At 51.0% G+C, this 21,828-nt stretch overlaps 1 protein-coding gene across 2 annotated transcripts in view; it reads left to right on the top strand.

Annotated features, from left to right (window-relative positions):
- ODR4 (odr-4 GPCR localization factor homolog) overlaps positions 1-21,828 on the top strand; it is a 155,949-nt gene that overhangs the window by 88,157 nt on the left and 45,964 nt on the right. For both annotated transcript variants that reach the window (XM_075322003.1, XM_075322002.1), the window contains exon 10: positions 1,363-1,485. In XM_075322003.1, the coding sequence (XP_075178118.1) occupies positions 1,363-1,485 (123 nt within the window). The remainder of the gene's footprint in view (positions 1-1,362; positions 1,486-21,828) is intronic.

The following is a 21,828-nucleotide window of genomic DNA, read 5'->3' as shown; positions in this document are numbered from 1 at the left end:
TGTCACCGGAGGCTGGAGCTGCAGTCACTTCCCACAATGTCCATCATCCCTCCTGGAGCAGGACATCATCGGGGGGCAGCGCTGCAGATGCGTACTAGATTTTTGCATTGCCACCCCCTGAGGATGTCCTGGATGATGCATGATGGACGCTGTGGCTGAGGTTACTGCTGTGCTGGCATGTTTGTCATCTCTCTGCGGCTAATTCCATTGCTTGTGTGAAAGATGTCAGCTGGGGGAGGTGCCAGATGCAGTGGGTGATACCAGCACCGCCCACAGCCTCTAGCACCACCCTCAAACAAAGCATCGTCAGCAATGGTGTCACTGACTGCGTCTAGCACCACCCTCAAATGAAGTGTCATAAGGGGGAGGTACTAGAAGTAGTGACATTAGTGTCGCCCCCTGATGATGCTTTATTTGATGGCAGTGCTAGAAGCAGTAAGTGACACCAGTGCTGAAGATGCTTCATTTGAGGATGGTGTTAGAGGCTGTGGGTGACGCTGGTAACACTCACTGCATCTAGCAGCACCACCAGCTGAAGTCTTTCACACAAGTGGCCTCAGAGAGATGAATAACATGCCAGCTCTCCACTAACCCCGGCCACAACGTCCATCACCCAGGATCTAGGACATCCTCAGGGTGTGGTGATGCAAGAAACTCGTACGTATGTGCACTGCTGCACCCTGGTGACGTCCTGCTCCAGGAGGCGCGATGGACGCCGTGGGGAGTGACTGCAGCTCCAGCCTCCTGTGACATCACGTTGGAGACTCCTTTCAAACGAAACATCACAGGAAGTGTAATGAAAAAACACCTTTAGGAATTTCCCCGATGGGCTCCTGTGCAGTAGTGGACCCCCACCTCCATATATGAGCAGTAGTTGTCAGAATACACTTGATTTACCTTTCTACAAAGGCAGTACCTCATGATTCATTTAACCAGCTATCCGGATTATTTTTATGACATAGAAGCAGAGGTTCCTTGGCACTCCAGTCCAACACTATATACCTGGCTTGTATTGCTGTATGTAAGGTGCAGCTTCCCATGTGTGCAGCATCCTAGGCTTAAGAGCACCTTTAAAGATAATAAATAAGCAAATCTATGGTAAAGGGACACATTTTGTGGTTAGAGCAGAGATATTTGGACATTGGAATGACAGTTTGGATGTATGGTTGGGTTTATTATTCATGGCAATAATTGCATGATTATTGGAACTCAACAAGCATCTTCCCGTCACCTGTAAAATCAAACTCTTCCCCTTAAATTAAACAATAGCAACATTTTCCGACACCTCAGTAAACATGTTACCTTGTATACTTTTTCTTGTGCCCTTTTTATACCGTAACTCTTCTTTCTTAATCTTTGCAGGATTCTATTAATCGTTCCACAGCATTGGTCCAAGCCTGCAAATCTTCCCTAAGTATTCAAGGAGTTGTCAAATGTAGAGGGCATGTTAGCATCAACAAGCCAAAAGTGAAAGATGCTCTACAGGTACAATGTGGTTTCTTAAAATGCTCACATATGCTACATGGCCTGATGCATGTGGATAATTGATGAACGTTCGTTCAGATTTGTAGATGTGAAGTAAAATCTATCACGAGAGCTTGTCTTCACTGTTCCAGAATTAGGTGGCCCTTTCCAGCACTCCATGAGTGCTTGGTAATGCATATGGCGATCTCATCCAGTTTAGAAGAGTAAGTGGCCCATAGAGTTTTGGACATGTAGTATATGTAACAAAGACCTTGGTTTCAAAAGTATTAATTACAGTACCATGTATAGATACGTATGGAACAACACATCTCTGCATATTGAAGACCAGTCAGAAGTTATGGGCACAAGATGACATCTCGGGACTGGAGTAACAAAGAAAAAGGATGAAAACACTTGAGGCTAAGTATAATACCAGGGGCAGGAACTTGGGTTTTAAGCACCGCTCCAGTTTTTATGATTGGGTTTTTTCACTGCTGGAGGGGTGCTGTATACCCAAGTTCCTGCCCCCGTCATTATACTTACCCTCCAGCGTTTTCATCCTTATGCAGCTGCTCTCCTTTCCCACGGTGTCCTCTTGTACCCATAACGTTTGACTGGTCACCAGCTCTCAATATAAGTCTATGAGAACAAGGCTCTCATAAAGATGCACTGATTTGTGACCTCCAGCGTGCTTCATGACACACTGGAGCTGCAGACATGTGACAAATCACAGGAGACTGACCGGAGCGATGCTGGAGAAAGATGAAGCAGGTGAATATAAGACGGGGGCAGGGGACTTAAATTTAAAGACGACAATCTAATCAAAATCTGCAAGTCTATGGATCTGTGGAATAAATCAGACTGCGCTCAGAGTGTGTTCTGATTTTTACATACTATCAGAATGGAGAAGGTGGAGAATTTTTGTTTTTTTATTTCTTCATCGTTCCTTCCATGGGAGACCCAGACCATGGGTGTATAGCTACTGCCTCCGGAGGACACACAAAGTACTACACTTAAAACGTGTAGCTCCTCCCTCCGGGCTATATACACCCCCTGGATGACAATCTAACCAGTTCAATGCTTTGTGTTTCAGGAGGTCACACACACACATGCATTCTCTGATTTTTTTTATTTCATTTTTAAGATTTTTAAAGATATGGAAGAAAAGCGGGTCCAATCTGGACTCCCGGCATGTCCCTTCACACCCCACTGTGTCGGCGGTGCTGTTAAGGTTGACTTTGCAAGGCTGGAGCCTTCACATGCCGCGCTCCTTCAACATCCTTTTCAGGCTCTGGTTTGAAGTGGGAGCCATCACGGTCCTCTCTGCTGTGCAGGAGACCGGTCTCCATCCGCAGCCCTGTCAGGTTCCTGCTGGACGGAGCATTTGACCTTCCCTCAGGGACATGGCCCTGCGTCTCAAAAGCTAAGTATTGAGACGTTTTTCAGGGGTCCCGGGTACTTTTATTGAGGGGAGAGTATGTTATTTGTCTTTTACTGTAATTCCGGCCGGTTCTCGGTGTTTTTCCGGAGAACCGCGCCGGGGTGCCTGCTCGTCGGCCGCACGCTACTAATCTAGGCCCCGGCTTCAGTTTGGGCCTAGTTTCGGTTTCAGCGTCCCTGCATGTCATTCATGCAGATGCATAGGTGGCGCCGCCCACCGGCCGGCTAGCAGAGGGGAGGACACTCCTTTCTGTGGAGATGTTCCCTCCCCTGTATCTCTCCCTGGCCCTCTGGTTTCCCGCTCTTGGGCTTCTCCCCGCCCCCCTCCTCCTTCCAGCGCCATTTTCTCAGCGTTCTACACTGATCGGCGCTGGATGCTGCAGCTGCTGCTTTTGGAGAAGGCTGACGCTTTTCTGGGGGTCTGAGCTGTGGAATCCGGAGGGCACACAGAGAGCGGTCCGGTAAGCCACAACCTTTGGTTGTGAGCTTTTTATTATACACTCTCAGGGCATTCTACAGGAGTGTATTTCAGCTGCAGAGCCTCACCTCAGCAGCATGTCTGTCACTAGGAGCAAGGCTGCAAAGCTGTACGCTATATGCACTGCTTGTAAGCTAATTCTGCCAGAGCCAAGCACATACCCACATTGTGATGCCTGCTCTAACATGGTGATCCCTCAGCCTGGAGCCTCCTCAGGGGTTCCTCCGGCCACTCCAGCCCCGGTGGCTGATCCCCCGGCCTGGGTAGCATCTTTTTCAAGAGCTATTTCCCAGTCTTTTGCCGACTCTATGGGACAACTGTCCCGGACACTGCAGACCATGCATCAGCCTCCTTCTCAGGCTGCCTCTGTTGCTCCGAGCTCTGCAGAGCCCTCAGAGCATGTTTTAGGACCCCGTCCTCCTAAACGGAGACGCAGGGACCCTTCTCCTTCCTCGTCCCACGGCTCTGATTCACGGGCCGAGGTGCAGGGCGAGGAGGATACTTTTACTGTGGGTTCAGATGCTAGCTCTAGGTACCCCATTGCCTTGTCTGAGGATGATGCGGATGTTAGTGACTTGATTGCGTCCATTAACTCCGTTCTGAACCTCACTCCACCAGTGTCAGAGGAACCAGCCTCTCTGGTGGAGATACATCAGTTTGCCTCACCTAAGAAGGCTCAGAGTACGTTTTTTAACCACTCCAGTTTTCAGGCCACTGTCACCAAACCCAGGGCCTGTCCTGACAAACGCTTTCCAAAGCGTAGTTCTGATGACCGTTTTCCCTTTCCACCAGATGTGGTGGAGTGGGCTCAGTCCCCAAAGGTAGACCCTCCGGTGTCTAGAATCTCAGCCCGCACAGTCGTAGCGGTGGCTGATGGCACCTCTCTTAAGGATCCCACTGACCGACAGGTTGACCTTCTGGCCAAGTCTGTATATGAGGCGGCAGGAGCCTCCTTCTCCCCGTCTTTTGCGGCAGTGTGGGCTCTTAAGGCAGTCTCTGCCTCTCTGGCGGAGATACATTCCCTCACCAGGGACTCTATGCCTGAGATGGAGGCCTTAACTTCTCAGGCTTCGTCTTTTTCATCCTACGCCATGTCTGCCATTCTGGAGGCTTCTCACCGCACGGCGGTGGCCTCCGCTAACTCTCTCGCGATCCGCAGGATTTTGTGGCTTCGAGAGTGGAAGGCAGACGCTTCTTCTAAGAAGTATCTTGCGGGCCTCCCCTTTGCTGGGTCCCGGCTGTTTGGTGAACAACTGGATGAAATAATTAAGGAAGCGACTGGAGAGAAGAGTACTTCCTTGCCACAAGCTAAAGCCAAGAGACCTGTCCAGGGCAGGAACCAATCGAGGTTTCGTTCCTTTCGTTCCTCTAACTGGTCAGCCTCTAAGCCCTCAGCCTCGTCCACTACTGCAGCCAAGGATCATAAGCCCATCTGGCGCGCAAAGCCACGTCCTCAGAAGTCCGGAGGAGCCGCTGCCACTAAGGCAGCCCCCTCTTGACTATCTGGCTGTGCCAGCAACGTCCTTTTTTTTTTTTTTTTTTAAATCAGATACTTTTTTATTAAAACAGAGTACATACAACAGAATAACAAATTGGCATCCAAATTAAATTTATCACATCTATTACCCCTTTAACTCCCCCTCCCGCCCCCTCCCCCACCCTGGCAGCAACACTTCTCCCCGATACTACATCCCATTTAGTACACACTTAGGATACCCTTCAACTGTAGTATAGCAACCATCTCGTTGTGCAGGAGGAACAACTAGTAACACAAATAAAACAAAACATACACATCAGAGGTCTCAGACGGCTATCCCGGTCCCAGACCAGTTTACTGGTCCATCACTCGTCTTATTCGCATTGCAGCCAAGGAGACCAGAGCTTCTCAAACATTTTAACATTCCCTCTTCTTTCATACACTCCCCGTTCCAGCTGAAGAATACACTCCACCCTTGTAATGTACTCTCCCCTGGTCGGGGGGTCTTTTTTAATCCAGGACCTGGCGATTAGCTTTCTTGCCGCATACAGCAGCCTAGCAATGACAATTTTCATAGTATTTTCCACCCCAAGCTCCTCAACATATCCCAATAGGCATAGCACTGGTTCCCTGGGGAGGACACACCCATATGTTCTTCCTATCTTGTGGATAACCTTAGTCCAAAAGGAGACCAGTCTCGGACAAGACCACATCATGTGAAAAATACCTGCGTCAAATCCCTGACACCTTGGACACTCCGAATTCCTTTTCTTCAGCGCTCTATTGGGAGACCCAGACGATTGGGGTATAGCTACTGCCCTCTGGAGGCCACACAAAGCACTACACTAAAAGTGCAAGGCCCCTCCCTCTCTGGCTATACCCCCCCGTGGTATCACGGGTACTCCAGTTTTAGCTTTGTGTGCGAAGGAGGTCAGACATTCCATGCATAGCTCCACAGATTTTAGTCAGCAGTAGCTGCTGACTAGTTCGGATGGAAGAAAAGAGGACACATATAGTGTTCCCAGCATGCTCCCTTCTCACCCCTGGATGGTGTTGTAAGGTTGAGGTACCTATTGCTGGTACAGGGCTGGAGCCTGACATGCTGTTTTCCTTCCACATCCCCTTGGGGGTTCTGTGGAAGTGGGATCCTGCCGGCCTCAAAGCTCTGTCGCCGGGCTCCATCCACAGACCCATCAGAACCTGATGGATACGGAGCAGGAGTACCATCAGGGACCGGGCCCTGCATCATACAGGTACTCTGTGTCCCCGGCAGGCACAGACACACTCCGGGCTGGCTGGGTGTTGTAGTGCGCCGGGGACCGTACACTGAGCTGGTGTTCCTACAGTCATCTGGGGGACTTTGTGTTCTGGGAACGCAGCGCCGACCCTCACTGGACCGGGCGGCGCTGCTGTGACTTGTGGTGCGCCGGGGATACGCCGACCGCGCTTTTACGGCGGCGGCGTTTATAACTCTAGTCCCCGGCTTTTGGGCCTAGGACGCCGGCAGCTCCGATCGTTCCCGCCCCCACCCTGTCAATCAGGGTAGGGGAGAGACGCTGTTTCACGGCAGCGAGGAGGGCTGGAGCCTGATTTACATGCTCCAGCCCTCACACTAGGCACAGAGGGAGCAGGCTTCCCGCTCTTGGTCAGGAACGCCCAGGGCCCGCCCCCCTTCTTCCCTCAGAACGCCGGCAGCCATTACATGCATGGCTGGCTGGAAGAAGGACGCAAGGCTCTGGGAGACCTAGACTGAGGGGCTTTGGAAGACCACACACCCGCTCTTTAGCGGGCGGTAAGCGGCTTTTCAGCTGGCCCCTCTAGTGCCTCAGTGTATGTTAGTGTATTGTGTCACTGGACATAGAGATTTATTGATTTCTTGCACTGTGAGGTCGCTTCCTGGCTGAATACCCCAGATCGCTCTGAGGAAGCAGCAGCATGTCATCCACAAGACGCAAGGCTGCCAAGGCTAGGGCTGTGTGCACTGTGTGTGCTGCTTGTGGGACTGCTCTACCAGCAGGTTCCAAAGACCCCCATTGTGTGCAATGCTCAGATCCGGTGCTGCTTCGCCAGCCGGAGTCAGGAGAGATAGTGACCCAGGCTGAGACGCCTGTAAGTCCTGCCCCGGTGTCAGGGTCAGACTTTGCAGTTTTTGCGGTTAATATGTCGGTGACTATGGCAAAAATCCTGGAAACTTTGCAATCCATGCCTGGGGCTCAGTCTATGGACACGGCGAGGTCTATGTCCTCTAACCCTCCGCAGTTGGATTTAATCCAGACTGCAAGGGGGTCCCCGGCCTCTCAGGATGAGTATGATGACTCAGATGATTGCCCCAGCCACCCCAAGCGGGCTCGCTGGGAAAGACCCTCAACGTCATCACACTGCTCAGGGTCTCAGCGCAATCAGTCTCCCTGTGATGTGTCTGAAGAGAGTGATCAGGAGTCTAATCCTGGAACCCCTCTCAATCTGGATACCCCGGATGGGGACGCCATGGTAAACGATCTTATCTCAGCCATCAATAGGCTGTTAGATATTTCTCCCCCAGCCCCTTCAGCAGAAGAGGCAGCGGCAGAGCAGGAGAAATTTCGTTTCCTCTATCCCAAGCGTAAATTAAGTGCTCTGTTGGATCACTCTGACTTCAGAGAATCAATCCAGAAACACGATGCTCATCCAGAAAAGCGTTTCTCTAAACGTTCTAAGGATACACGTTATCCTTTCCCCCCTGAGGTGGTCAAGCGCTGGACCCAGTGTCCAAAGGTGGATCCCCCGATTTCCAAACTTGCAGCTAGATCCATAGTTGCAGTGGAAGATGGCGCTTCACTTAAAGATGCCAATGACAGACAGATGGACCTTTGGTTAAAATCTGTCTATGAAGCTATCGGCGCGTCGTTTGCTCCAGCATTCGCAGCCGTATGGGCGCTACAAGCTATTTCAGCTGGTTTAGCGAAAGTGGATGCTATCTTACATCCAGCGGTGCCGCAAGTGGCGTCCCTTACCTCGCAGATGTCCGCGTTTGCGTCTTACGCTATCAATGCGGTCCTAGAATCTACCAGCCGCACCTCAATGGCGTCTGCCAATTCGGTAGTTTTGCGCAGGGCATTGTGGTTAAAGGACTGGAAAGCAGATGCTGGTTCCAAAAAATGTTTAACCAGCTTGCCTTTGTCTAGAGAAAGACTGTTTGGCGAGCCATTGGCTGACATCATTAAACAGTCCAAGGGTAAAGACTCCTCTTTACCCCAGCCCAGATCAAGCAAACCTCAGCAGAGAAAGTGGAAGCAGAAGTTTCAGTCCTTTCGAGGTTCGGGCAAAACACAATTCTCCTCGTCCAAAGGGACTCAGAGGACGCAAAGAAACTCAGATTCCTGGAGGGCTCATTCACGCCCCAAGAAAGCAAATGGAGGAACCGCTTCCAAAGCGGCTACCTCATGACTTCCAGTCCCCTCCCTCCGCATCTCCGGTCGGGGGCAGGCTCTCCCGCTTTTACGACACTTGGATGTCACAGGTCAAAGACCGGTGGGTGACGGACATTTTGTCGCGCGGGTACAGAATCGAGTTCAGTTCTCGTCCTCCAGCTCGGTTCTTCAGAACCTCCCCACACCCAGACCGTGTAGATGTCCTGCGGCAGGCGGTGGACTCCCTAAGAGCGGAGGGAGTAGTGGTTCCTGTACCGTTTCAGGAACAAGGGAGAGGGTTTTACTCCAATCTCTTTGTGGTGCCAAAAAAGGACGGCTCATTCCGTCCTGTTCTGGACCTAAAACTGCTCAACAAACATGTACACGCCAGACGGTTCCGGATGGAAACCCTCCGTTCTGTCATTGCCTCAATGTCTCAAGGAGACTTCCTTGCCTCAATAGACATCAAGGATGCTTATCTCCACGTGCCAATTGCTACAGAACATCAACGTTTTCTACGTTTTGTGATAGGAGACGACCATTTTCAGTTCGTAGCTCTGCCATTTGGTCTGGCGACAGCCCCACGGGTCTTCACCAAGGTCATGGCGGCGGTGGTAGCAGTCTTGCACTCTCAGGGACACTCGGTGATCCCTTACCTAGACGATCTACTTGTCAAGGCACCCTCTCAAGAGGCATGCCAACTCAGTCTACAGGCTACGCTGGAGACTCTCCAGACTTTTGGATGGATCATCAACTTTCCAAAGTCAAATCTGTCACCGACACAGTCACTAACGTATCTTGGCATGGAGTTTCATACTCGAGCAGCGAGAGTGAAGCTTCCGCTAAACAAGCAGCGGTCCCTACAGACAGGGGTGCAATCGCTCCTTCAGGGCCAGTCGCACCCCTTACGGCGCCTCATGCACTTCCTAGGGAAGATGGTGGCAGCCATGGAAGCAGTTCCCTTTGCGCAGTTTCATCTGCGTCCACTTCAATGGGACATTCTCCGCCAATGGGACGGGAAGACGACTTCCCTAGACAGGAAAGTCTCTCTTTCCCAGACGGCCAAGGACTCTCTGCAATGGTGGCTCCTTCCCACCTCATTGTCTCAGGGAAGATCCTTCCTGCCCCCATCCTGGGCAGTAGTCACGACAGATGCGAGTCTGTCGGGGTGGGGAGCAGTGTTTCTACACCACAGGGCTCAGGGGACGTGGACTCAGCAGGAGTCCACCCTTCAGATCAATGTTCTGGAAATCAGGGCAGTGTATCTTGCCCTACTGGCCTTCCAACAGTGGCTGGAAGGAAAGCAGATCCGAATCCAATCGGACAACTCCACAGCGGTGGCATACATCAACCACCAAGGAGGGACGCGCAGCCGGCAAGCCTTTCAGGAAGTCCGGCGCATTCTGAATTGGGTGGAGGACACAGCATCCACCATATCCGCGGTTCACATCCCGGGCGTAGAAAACTGGGAAGCAGACTTCCTCAGTCGCCAGGGCATGGACGCAGGGGAATGGTCCCTTCACCCGGACGTGTTTCAGGAAATCTGTCGCCGATGGGGAGTGCCGGACGTCGACCTAATGGCGTCTCGGCACAACAACAAGGTCCCGGCATTCATGGCGCGGTCGCGAGATCAAAGAGCGCTGGCGGCAGACGCCTTGGTGCAAGATTGGTCGCACTTCCGCCTCCCATATGTATTCCCGCCTCTGGCACTCTTGCCCAGAGTACTACGCAAGATCAGATCCGATTGCAGCCGCATCATACTCGTCGCCCCAGACTGGCCGAGGAGATCGTGGTATCCGGATCTGTGGCATCTCACGGTCGGCCGACCGTGGTCGCTTCCAGACCGTCCAGACCTGCTGTCTCAAGGGCCGTTTTTCCATCAGAATTCTGCGGCCCTGAACCTGACTGTGTGGCCATTGAGTCCTGGATCCTATCGTCAACAGGATTATCCCAGGGAGTGGTAGCCACAATGAGACAAGCTAGGAAGTCAACTTCTGCTAAGATCTACCACAGAACGTGGAAGATTTTCTTAACCTGGTGCTCTGCTCAGGGAGTGTCTCCCTGGCCATTTGCATTGCCCACTTTTCTATCTTTCCTGCAATCAGGGTTGGAAAAGGGCTTGTCGCTCGGCTCCCTTAAAGGGCAAGTCTCGGCACTATCCGTGTTTTTTCAGAAGCGTCTAGCACGTCTTCCTAAGGTGCGCACGTTCCTGCAGGGGGTCTGTCATATTGTGCCCCCGTACAAGCGGCCGTTGGATCCATGGGATCTGAACAGGGTACTAGTGGCTCTCCAGAAGCCGCCCTTCGAGCCTCTCAAAGAAGTTTCTTTTTCTCGCCTGTCACAGAAAGTGGCGTTTCTTGTTGCGATCACATCGCTTCGGCGAGTGTCTGAGCTGGCTGCTCTGTCATCCAAGGCTCCCTTCTTGGTGTTCCACCAGGACAAGGTTGTGCTGCGCCCCATTCCGGAGTTTCTCCCTAAGGTCGTATCCTCGTTTCATCTTAATCAGGATATATCATTGCCTTCCTTTTATCCTCATCCGGTTCACCGGTATGAAAGGGACTTGCGTTTGCTAGATCTGGTGAGAGCACTCAGGATCTACATTTCCCGCACGGCGCCCATGCGCCGTTCCGATGCACTTTTTGTCCTTGTCGCCGGTCCGCGCAAGGGGTTGCAGGCTTCTAAAGCCACCTTGGCTCGATGGATCAAAGAACCAATTATAGAGGCCTACCGTTCTGCTGGGCTTCCGGTTCCTTCAGGGCTAAAAGCCCACTCAACCAGAGCCGTAGGTGCGTCCTGGGCATTACGGCACCAGGCTTCGGCTCAACAGGTGTGTCAGGCGGCTACCTGGTCGAGTCTGCACACGTTCACCAAGCATTATCAGGTGCATACCTATGCTTCGGCGGATGCCAGCTTAGGTAGAAGAGTCCTGCAGGCGGCAGTGACATCCCCGTAGGGGGGGGCTGTTTTGCAGCTCTAACATGAGGTATTTCTTTACCCACCCAGGGACAGCTTTTGGACGTCCCAATCGTCTGGGTCTCCCAATAGAGCGCTGAAGAAGAAGGGAATTTTGTTACTTACCGTAAATTCCTTTTCTTCTAGCTCTTATTGGGAGACCCAGCACCCGCCCTGTTGTCCTTCGGGATTGTTTTTTGCTGTTTGCGGGTACACATGTTGTTCATGTTGAACGGTTTTTCAGTTCTCCGATGTTACTCGGAGTTAATTTGTTTAAACCAGTTGTTGGCTTCCTCCTTCTTGCTTTGGCACTAAAACTGGAGTACCCGTGATACCACGGGGGGGTATAGCCAGAGAGGGAGGGGCCTTGCACTTTTAGTGTAGTGCTTTGTGTGGCCTCCAGAGGGCAGTAGCTATACCCCAATCGTCTGGGTCTCCCAATAAGAGCTAGAAGAAAAGGAATTTACGGTAAGTAACAAAATTCCCTTCTTCAACCCCATTTTAAACATCAGTAAGGGAGACCTATATACCCGGTGAATCACGTATAGATGAGACAGTCTGGCTGGTTCGCTCATGGAAAGTTTAGGGACATACTCCAGGATACTCTCCCACACCTCCTCCGTTATCGGCCCAACTTCCTCCTCCCATTTAGATTTAGTTTTAATTGGGTATTCTAAATGAAAGGTATGTAGTATATCTTTATACGTGCCAGAAATGATCCCTTTAGTGCTTCCTCCGCCCTTACACACATACTCCAGTACCAGGTCAGTCTGTATGGCCACACTTTGTTTAGCCGCTTGGGCTGCAATCGCATGTTTTAATTGTCTGTAGTGGAGCCAGCCGGACGCCGGTAACTGAAACTCACTCTGTAACTGCGGGAACGATTTCACAATTCCTCCGTCCAATATCTGATGCATGTATATCACACCCTTGCGTCTCCACTCCTCAATATTCCCCATTTTCTGAATCTCCGGGAGATTACTGTTATCCCAGATAGGTGTAAACTTAGTTAACCGGGTCACCCCTCTCACCCTTTTCAGCCTATCCCAGGTCTTATTTATAAGTGCCATTGTAGGAGACGTTCTACCCAGGAGCCCCACCGCACCATCCTCTAGTCCCATTACCAATGGACTTCTACCCACTATGTATTCCAGTACTTCTTTAATGCCCCCATCTTTCTCTCGATCAGACCAACCCCTGAGGTGTTGATATTGCGCCGCTATATAATACAATTCCGGATTTGGGATTGCTAGACCCCCCTCATCCTTCGGCCTTTGTAAAGTCTCTAATCGCACCCTAGGCTGCTTTTTACCCCACACCAGGTCCCTAAACAGCGAGTTTATCCCTTTAAATCTTTTCCTTGAAATACAAACAGGGGCATTGTGCAGTATGTATAGGAGTTTAGGCATTACTACCATCTTTAGTAAATTAACCCTTCCAACAACTGACAAATGTAGCTTGTTCCAGGCATCCACCTTGGTTCTCAATTTTTTAAGGAGCGGCCATAAGTTCACCTGTATGTATTTTCCTACTGGCAGAGATATCTGGATACCTAGATATTTAAATTCGTCCACATTCTTCAATTTGTTAGCCCCAGTATCCTCATTTGTCCAGGCTACTTCCCCATCCACCTTAAAGAGGCTCGATTTAGACCAATTAATGGTCAGTCCCGAAACTTCTCCAAATTTCTCTATTATCTGCATGGCATGATCCAATGAGGCTGATGGATCCCCCAAGAAAAGTAATAAATCGTCAGCATAAAGAGCTATTTTCTCCTCTAAATGCCCATACTTAAATCCATGGATCTCCTTTGTTTTCCTAATGGCCGCCGCCAGAGGCTCTATTGCAATAGCAAATAGGAGCGGCGATAGTGGGCAGCCCTGCCTCGTTCCCCGGTGCAACTCAAACGCTGAGGAGGTCATACCGTTAACTCTAACTTTAGCAGTAGGCCTATTATACAACAGCTGCACCCACTTTACAAACCGTGGGCCAAAACCCATATGCTGCAACACTTTCCACAGATACCCCCACTCAACACTATCGAACGCTTTCTGGGCATCTAACGAAGCGATCACCCTCCGGCCAGGGTTGTCAGGCGGCAACTGTAGATTAAGGTACAATCTCCTGATATTAGCAGCTGTCGACCTATTGGCCATGAACCCTGATTGGTCCATATGGATTAGGTTAAATATAACTCCAGTCAGCCGGTTTGACAACACCTTAGCCAGAAGCTTCACGTCCGCTGTTAATAACGAGATGGGTCTATATGAGTCTGGAAGCCTCGGATTTTTATCCTCCTTAGGAATTACTACTATTATTGCTTCTCTCATAGATTCAGGCAATACACCTTCCCCCTCCGCCACCTCAAAGACTTTCAATAGTTTGGGTAATAGGATTTCTTCTAACTGTTTATAAATTTCAACTGGTAGCCCGTCTGCTCCCGGTGCCTTGTCATTGCTCATGCCATGCAGAGCGCCCTCCAGTTCATCAATAGTAATAGGTGACTCCAGTTTATCTCTATCCGCCACAGACAACACCGGAAGCTCACCTCGCTCAAGAAATGAGTCCACCTCTTCCACCCTCATCTCTCCAATAGAAGAATATAGCGTGCGATAGAAATCTTTAAAGACCCCAAGGATCTCCTCAACCTCAGTGACCTGTGTCCCCTCCACTGTGTCCATACCATGCACAAATGAACTACTCCTTTGAGCTGCAGCTATGACCGATAATAGATGACCAACTTTTTCCCCCTCCTCATAAAAATGCAATTTTTGGAATGCCTGCTTCCTTACCGCCTTCTCCAAAAGCATCTTATTAACCTGTTCATGCGCCTGCCTAAGATTTTGCTTCGCGTCCGTAGTAGTACTCCGGATTGCTTCCAGCTCTGCCTTATCTAAGGCCTCCAGCCTATCTTTCTCATCCTGCCTCGTCTGTGTTTTACGTTTACAGATATCCCTGAACAGGAGTCCCCTGAGGTATGCCTTCATCGCATCCCATACCACCAGTGGCCCAGTGCTACCCTCGTTGTGGATAAAGAAATCCCCAAGCTCCCGTTCTATATTCCCCATATTAATATGACGGATCCATGCTGGATGAAGCTTCCACTCTCCCCTCCTTCCCCCTGTCAGGGTCCCCCGTCGTATGGATACTAGAATTGGGCTATGATCTGAAATCACTCTTGTCAGATATTGCACGTCGCTTATCATTGCATCCATCAGATCACTAGCTAGAGCCATGTCAATGCGGGACAGAGTGTTATGTGAAGCCGAATAACAAGAGAAGCAGGATACCCTCCCATTCCTCACTCGCCAGGCATCCACCATTCCAAGTTCCCCAATAAGAGTGCCAAACGAAGTCATAGAACTATCCTGGATACCTGGAGGTCTACTACTCCTATCCCAGTACAGATCTATCACATTATTGAAGTCCCCCACCAGTAAAAAAGGGATTACTCCCCCCTTCTCAGAGAACTCCCTTATCTCCCTTAGTTTGGTGCACTTATATGGAGGTGGTATATATATTGCAGCTATACACATGAGTGTGCCAAATATTTTACACTTGACGGCCACACACTGTCCCTCTTTATCCACATACACTTCTATCTCTTCATATTGCACAGAGTTATGGATCAGCAGTGATACACCCCTTGCATAGTTGGAAAAGGTGGAGTGATAGGCCTTCTGCACCCATCTCCTATTTAAAACATGTGTTGTCTCCTTTGTTAGATGCGTTTCTAGTAGACATATTACTGACGGGTTCTGGTCTTGAACATATTTAATTATTGCCGCTCTCCTAGACCTATCTGATAAACCTCTAATATTCCAACTCAACACCTTAATTCTATCCCCCATTATCCCACCCAGTAAAACCATCAAACCTTGTAGTATCTCCCCATGCTGCCTCTACCCTACCCCTTTCCCCCCTCCCCCCCTGCTCCCCTCCCCTCCTACTCCCCACCACTTCCTGTTTTCGAGTACTCCCGTGAAGCATCGGGTTTTCCAAACCTGGTCCATAATCCCTACTAAATTCCCCCCTACCTCCCTCGCCTTCCCCTCTTAGACACATTGTAAAACTCGTCCCTTTTCCAACAATTCTCCACTCCCCCCCTTTCTATGTATAATCATATTCCACTCAACCAATATAACAGTAAAATGGCGAACAGTAATTAAACTGGAATCTCAAATTGTAAATACCACCACCGCGCCAAATTAGGCAGTCCCCATGTCCTGCGAAGCTCACATCAAACCCTTCGCATTCCCCCTGCATACTACCTCAATCCCAAAGGGAAGGAGAAAAAAAAAAGAAAAAACAAGAAGTGTCCCCTGTAAGCTCCTAAGGAGGTTGTAGAGCCTCAGCCGGCCTTCTCCAACACACTGCAGATTCAGACAGTCAGCTCATTCCTTCAAACGGATCCGCTTTTCGGTTGCGTCCAACCACTGCATGGCTTCCTCTGGAGTTGTAAAAAAGTGCACCCGCTCCAACGCCATCATTCTTAGCTTTGCCGGGAACATCATTGAGTATTGCACCCCCATCTCTCGCAGGCGCCTCTTTACTCCTGTAAAAGTCATACGTAGCTTTTGAACAGAAATGGAGTAGTCCGGGTATATGGAAATTCTCTGGCCGTCAATCATAAGATCCTCCATGTCTCTTGCCTTTCGCAGTATAGTGTCCCTGTCTCTGTAGTTGAGGAGCTTGGCTAGCATAGTGCGAGGGCCCCTGCCTGCTGGTTGTGGCTGCATCGGGACTCTGTGTGCACGTTCCACAGCATAGAGCTTGGATAAGACATTAGCACCCATTTTCCCCCTGAGCCAGTCTTCTACATATTCAGTGGGGTTTCTTCCTTCCGCTTTCTCAGGGATGCCGACAATTCGGATGTTATTTCTTCTAGAGCGGTTCTCTAAATCATCATTTTTTGCCATGATTTCAGCTATCTGCTGTGCAAATGTTTTTTCAGACTTTTGTAGTTTTGTAATATGATCCTCTGTTATCCCCACTCTCTCCTCTACAGCCGTTGTTCTCAGATCGGCTTTCCTGAGGTCTTTCTTAATGTCAGCAACCTCTGCCTGTAATCCCTTAACTTGCTTCGTCAGGGAAGTCAGAGCCTCTTTACAAAAAGACACTACTGCAAAAACGTCCTTTAAAGTGGGGTTTTCTGGAGCCTGGTCTGCACTATGTGCTTTCTCTACTTCTCCTGTCTTATCTTGCTGCTTTTCACCATCCCCCATGTCATCAGAGCTGGCATTGTCTTCTCCCTCCTCACCTCTGTTATCTGTATGCTGATGTGATTTCTCTGAAGTCCTGCAAATTTCTCCAGCCTTGCAGCGATCTGCATCCTCTCCTGACAGGCTGCATTAAGGGTACCTTCACACTTAGCGATGCAGCAGCGATCCGACCAGCGATCTGACCTGGTCAGGATCGCTGCTGCATCGCTACATGGTCGCTGGTGAGCTGTCAAACAGGCAGATCTCACCAGCGACCAGTGAACAGCCCCCAGCCAGCAGCGACGTGCAAGCGACGCTGCGCTTGCACGGAGCTGCCGTCTGGAAGCTGCGGAGACTGGTAACTAAGGTAAACATCGGGTATGGTTACCCGATGTTTACATTAGTTACCAGCGCACAGCTGTGTGTGCAGGGAGCAGGGAGCCGCGCACACTGAGCGCTGGCTCCTTGCTCTCCTACCATAGCTACAGTACACATCGGGTTAATTAACCCGATGTGTAATGCAGCTACATGTTCAGAGAGCAGGGAGCCGCGCACACTGCTTAGCGCTGGCTCCTTGCTCTCCTAGCTGCTGTACACATCGGGTTAATTAACCCGATGTGTACAGCAGCTACATGTGCAGAGAGCCGGAGCCGGCAGCACAGGCAGCGTGAGAGCTGCAGAGGCTCGTAACTAAGGTAAATATCGGGTAACCACCTTGGTTACCCGATGTTTATCTTGGATACAGCTTACCTCAGCTGTCAAATGCCGGCTCCTGCTCCCTGCTCGGTTCATTTGTCGCTCTCTCGCTGTCACACACAGCGATCTGTGTGTCACAGCGGGAGAGCGGCTTTGAAGAAAACGAACCAGGGCTGTGTGTAACGAGCAGCGATCTCGCAGCAGGGGCCAGATCGCTGCTCATTGTCACACACAGCGAGATCGCTAATGAGGTCACTGCTGCGTCACAAAAAGCGTGACTCAGCAGCGATCTCGGCAGCGAGCTCGCTGTGTGTGAAGCACCCCTAACTTTCTCAGCTTCCTGCCTTATCATGGCACCATCCTGAGAGCTGGGGACTTTCCCGCCTCCATTATCTTTTTGCCTGTGACGGACCATGGCACCTCTCTGCATCCACCAGACTCACTCCAGATAAGTCCTCACCACCTTATCTTCCTGACAGCCGGCTGAGGCAGTGATAACAGCAGTATTCAGGGATTTATCAAGGGAGTTTGCAGGAGAGCTCCACAAACACGTCTCTTCCGCCAGCAACGTCCTTAGTCGGTGGCAGGCTCTCCCGCTTTGGCGAAGTGTGGTTTCAACACGTGTCCGATCAGTGGGTGCGGGATATCATTTCCCACGGCTACAGGATAGAATTTTCTTCCAGCCCGCCAAACAGATTTTTTCTGTCCACCCCTCCCTGCTCCAAGGCCGCCGTCTTCTCTCAGGCCGTGGCATCCCTGCAGGCCAACGGGGTTATTGTTCCGGTTCCCGCTCGGGAACGATTCAGAGGTTTCTACTCCAACCTCTTTCTAGTCCCCAAGAAGGACGGTTCCTTCCGGCCCATCCTGGATCTCAAGCTTCTCAACAAGCATGTTCAGGTGCGGCGTTTTCACATGGAGTCTCTGAGATCGGTCATTGCATCAATGACCCAAGGAGATTTTCTGGCATCCATCGACATCAGGGATGCCTATCTACACGTGCCTATCGCGGTTTCACACCAGCGTTGGCTCCGCTTTGCAATCGGAGAGGAACATTTCCAATTCGTGGCTCTCCCCTTCGGGTTAGCCACGGCCCCTCGTGTTTTCACCAAGGTTATGGCAGCAGTGGTTGCGGTTCTGCACCTTCAGGGGTTGGCAGTAATCCCCTACCTGGACGATCTTCTAGTCAAGGCCTCATCCAGGGCAGACTGCCAGCGGAGTGTCTCGCTCACTCTCGCCACGCTTGTTCAGTTCGGGTGGCTTGTCAACCTGCCCAAGTCCACTCTGACCCCGACCCAGGGGTTTCTGTACCTAGGGATGCAATTCGAGACTCTGCCGGCACTTGTGAAGTTGCCCTTGGTCAAACAGCAGTCCCTTCAGCTAGCGGTGCGCTCTCTGCTGAGGCACCGCCGTCATTCCATCAGACACCTCATGCAGGTGCTGGGTCAGATGGTGGCGTCAATGGAAGCGGTTCCATTTACACAGTTCCATCTGCGTCCCCTGCAGTTGGACATTCTCCGCTGTTGGAACAAGCGGACCTCTTCCCTGCACAAGCTAGTGGCTCTGTCGCCACAGACCAGGAGCTCTCTTCAGTGGTGGCTTCGGCCCCTCTCTCTGTCACAGGGACGCTCCTTCCTGACTCCGTCCTGGGTGATTCTCACCACAGATGCCAGCCTCTCCGGTTGGGGAGCAGTTTTTCTCTATCACCGAGCACAGGGCACTTGGACTCCGTCCGAATCAGCCCTCCCGATCAATGTGCTGGAGATCAGAGCTGTGTTTCTAGCTCTCCTAGCCTTGCACCACCTGTTGGCGGGCAGGCACATTCGAGTCCAGTCGGACAACGCGACAACGGTTGCCTACATCAATCACCAGGGCGGAACTCGCAGCCGCCTGGCGATGTTGGAGGTTCAATGAATCCTCCAGTGGACGGAGGACTCCAAGTCCACCATATCAGCAGTCCACATCCCAGGCGTAGAAAATTGGGAGGCCGATTATCTCAGCCGTCAAACCGTGGACAGCGGCGAGTGGGCCCTACACCCGGCAGTCTTCAGGTCAATCTGCCGCAAGTGGGGTACTCCGGAAGTGGATCTAATGGCATCCCGGCACAACAACAAGGTTCCGGTTTACGTGGCTCGCTCCCACGATCCTCAGGCCTTCGCAGCGGATGCGCTGGTTCAGGATTGGTCACAGTTCCGTCTGGCGTACGTGTTTCCCCCGCTAGCTCTCTTGCCCAGGGTTCTGCGCAAGATCAAAATGGGGGGCCGTCGGGTCATACTCATTGCCCCGGACTGGCCCAGGCGAGCTTGGTACCCAGACCTGCTCCGCCTGTCTGTAGAGATGCCGTGGCATCTCCCAGACCGCCCAGACCTTCTCTCTCAAGGTCCGTTTTTCCGCCAGAATTCTGCGGCTCTCAGATTGACGGCGTGGCTCTTGAGTCCTGGATCCAGACGGCTTCAGGTATTCCCTCTGAGGTCCTCTCCACTATGACTCAGGCTCGGAAGTCTTCTTCGGCCAAGATTTATCACAGGACTTGGAGGATCTTCCTGTCCTGGTGTCGCTCTTCCGACCATGCTCCTTGGCCGTTCTCCTTGCCGACCATCCTGTCTTTTCTACAGTCTGGTCTACAGCTAGATAAGCAAGCATTGTTGACCTTAGGGAGATCAACATATCCACTGCGGAGACACCATCACGTGTTTCTCAACGCAGTGATTCTAGAGCATTGCCCCCTGGGAAGTATGCAAATAAGAAAGCCGCGGAGACACCATCACGTGTTTCTCAACGCTGGCAGGAAACTAGCCAGGTCTTTCACCGGGAAGGAACAACCACGGGAAGGGCAGTCTCCAGTCAAGGAGACCACCTATACCAAACATGGTATCCATCCACAGACAGCCGTTTCGGGGTATTGCCCCTCATCAGTGTGGAGTAGGAATCTGGCTAGTGGGGGCAATGCCTAGTATAAGACTACTTAAGCAAGCATTGTTGACCTTAGGGAGATCAACATATCCACTGCGGAGACACCATCACGTGTTTCTCAACGCAGTGATTCTAGAGCATTGCCCCCTGGGAAGTATGCAAATAAGAAAGCCGCGGAGACACCATCACGTGTTTCTCAACGCTGGCAGGAAACTAGCCAGGTCTTTCACCGGGAAGGAACAACCACGGGAAGGGCAGTCTCCAGTCAAGGAGACCACCTATACCAAACATGGTATCCATCCACAGACAGCCGTTTCGGGGTATTGCCCCTCATTAGTGTGGAGTAGGAATCTGGCTAAGGAATCTCCCTAAGGTCAACAATGCTTGCTTAAGTAGTCTTATACTAGGCATTGCCCCCACTAGCCAGATTCCTACTCCACACTGATGAGGGGCAATACCCCGAAACGGCTGTCTGTGGATGGATACCATGTTTGGTATAGGTGGTCTCCTTGAGACAAGGTGGTCTTTCGTCCGACTCCGGACTTTCTCCCTAAGGTGGTGTCTTCCTTCCACCTTAACCAGGACATTTCTTTGCCCTCTCTTTGTCCGGCCCCTGTGCATCGCTTTGAGAAGGCGTTGCAAACCTTGGATTTGGTGCGAGCGCTCCGAATCTATGTGTCACGCACCGCCGCTTTTAGGCGGTGCACCTCACTTTTTGTGCTAACCACGGGTCAGCGCAAGGGTCTCTCTGCTTCTAAACCGACCCTAGCTCGTTGGATTAGGTCGGCTATCGCCGATGCCTACCAGTGTTCTCAGGTGCCTCCCCCGCCGGGGATTAAGGCGCACTCGACCAGAGCTGTCCGTGCCTCCTGGGCTTTCAGGCACCAGGCTACGGCTCAGCAGGTTTGTCAGGCTGCCACTTGGACCAGTCTGCACACTTTTTCGAAGCACTACCAAGTGCATGCTCATGCTTCGGCAGATGCGAGCTTGGGCAGACGCATCCTTCAGGCGGCTGTCGCCCATTTGTGAAGTTAGGTTTTGCCTACTTCTCCGTTTCGTTTATTTCCCACCCATGGACTGCTTTGGAACGTCCAATGGTCTGGGTCTCCCATGGAAGGAACGATGAAGAAAAAGAGAATTTTGTTTACTTACCGTAAATTCTTTTTCTTATAGTTCCGACATGGGAGACCCAGCACCCTCCCTGTTGCCTGTTGGCAGTTTTTGTTCCGTGTGCTTTCACGGGCTGTTGTTGTAGACAGAGTTCCGGTTTTTCCGAGTTTTACTCTATCTCTACTTATGGGTGGATGTCCTCCTTCAGCTTTTGCACTGAACTGGTTAGATTGTCATCCAGGGGGTGTATATAGCCCGGAGGGAGGAGCTACACGTTTTAAGTGTAGTACTTTGTGTGTCCTCCGGAGGCAGTAGCTATACACCCATGGTCTGGGTCTCCCATGTCGGAACTATAAGAAAAAGAATTTACGGTAAGTAAACAAAATTCTCTTTTTCTCAACATACAAGAAAATAAGATGATACTCTTGCCACAGTATGAACAAACTCATATTAGAGTCTAGTCAAAATAATCCGTCCATTTTTAACGTGTGTGGAAAATTTGGACGTGTGAATAAGGCCTCATTAAAATGCTAGTTTTAATTGATCACATGCTTCTCTCTCTGCTTGTAAACCCCTAAGTTGAATGTTAGTACATTAAGAAAGTGATTAGTTGAACCTGTTGTCTGAGTGAGGCCATGCAGTCCAGCCAACAGGAGGGAAAGTGGGGTTCATCTCTAGAAAGGGGACCTCCGTATAGTCAGCTTTCTGATT

Source organism: Anomaloglossus baeobatrachus, chromosome 8 (assembly GCF_048569485.1).
Source record: "Anomaloglossus baeobatrachus isolate aAnoBae1 chromosome 8, aAnoBae1.hap1, whole genome shotgun sequence".
Classification (NCBI taxonomy): domain Eukaryota; kingdom Metazoa; phylum Chordata; class Amphibia; order Anura; family Aromobatidae; genus Anomaloglossus; species Anomaloglossus baeobatrachus.
This window is presented reverse-complemented; position numbering and strand designations above follow the sequence as displayed.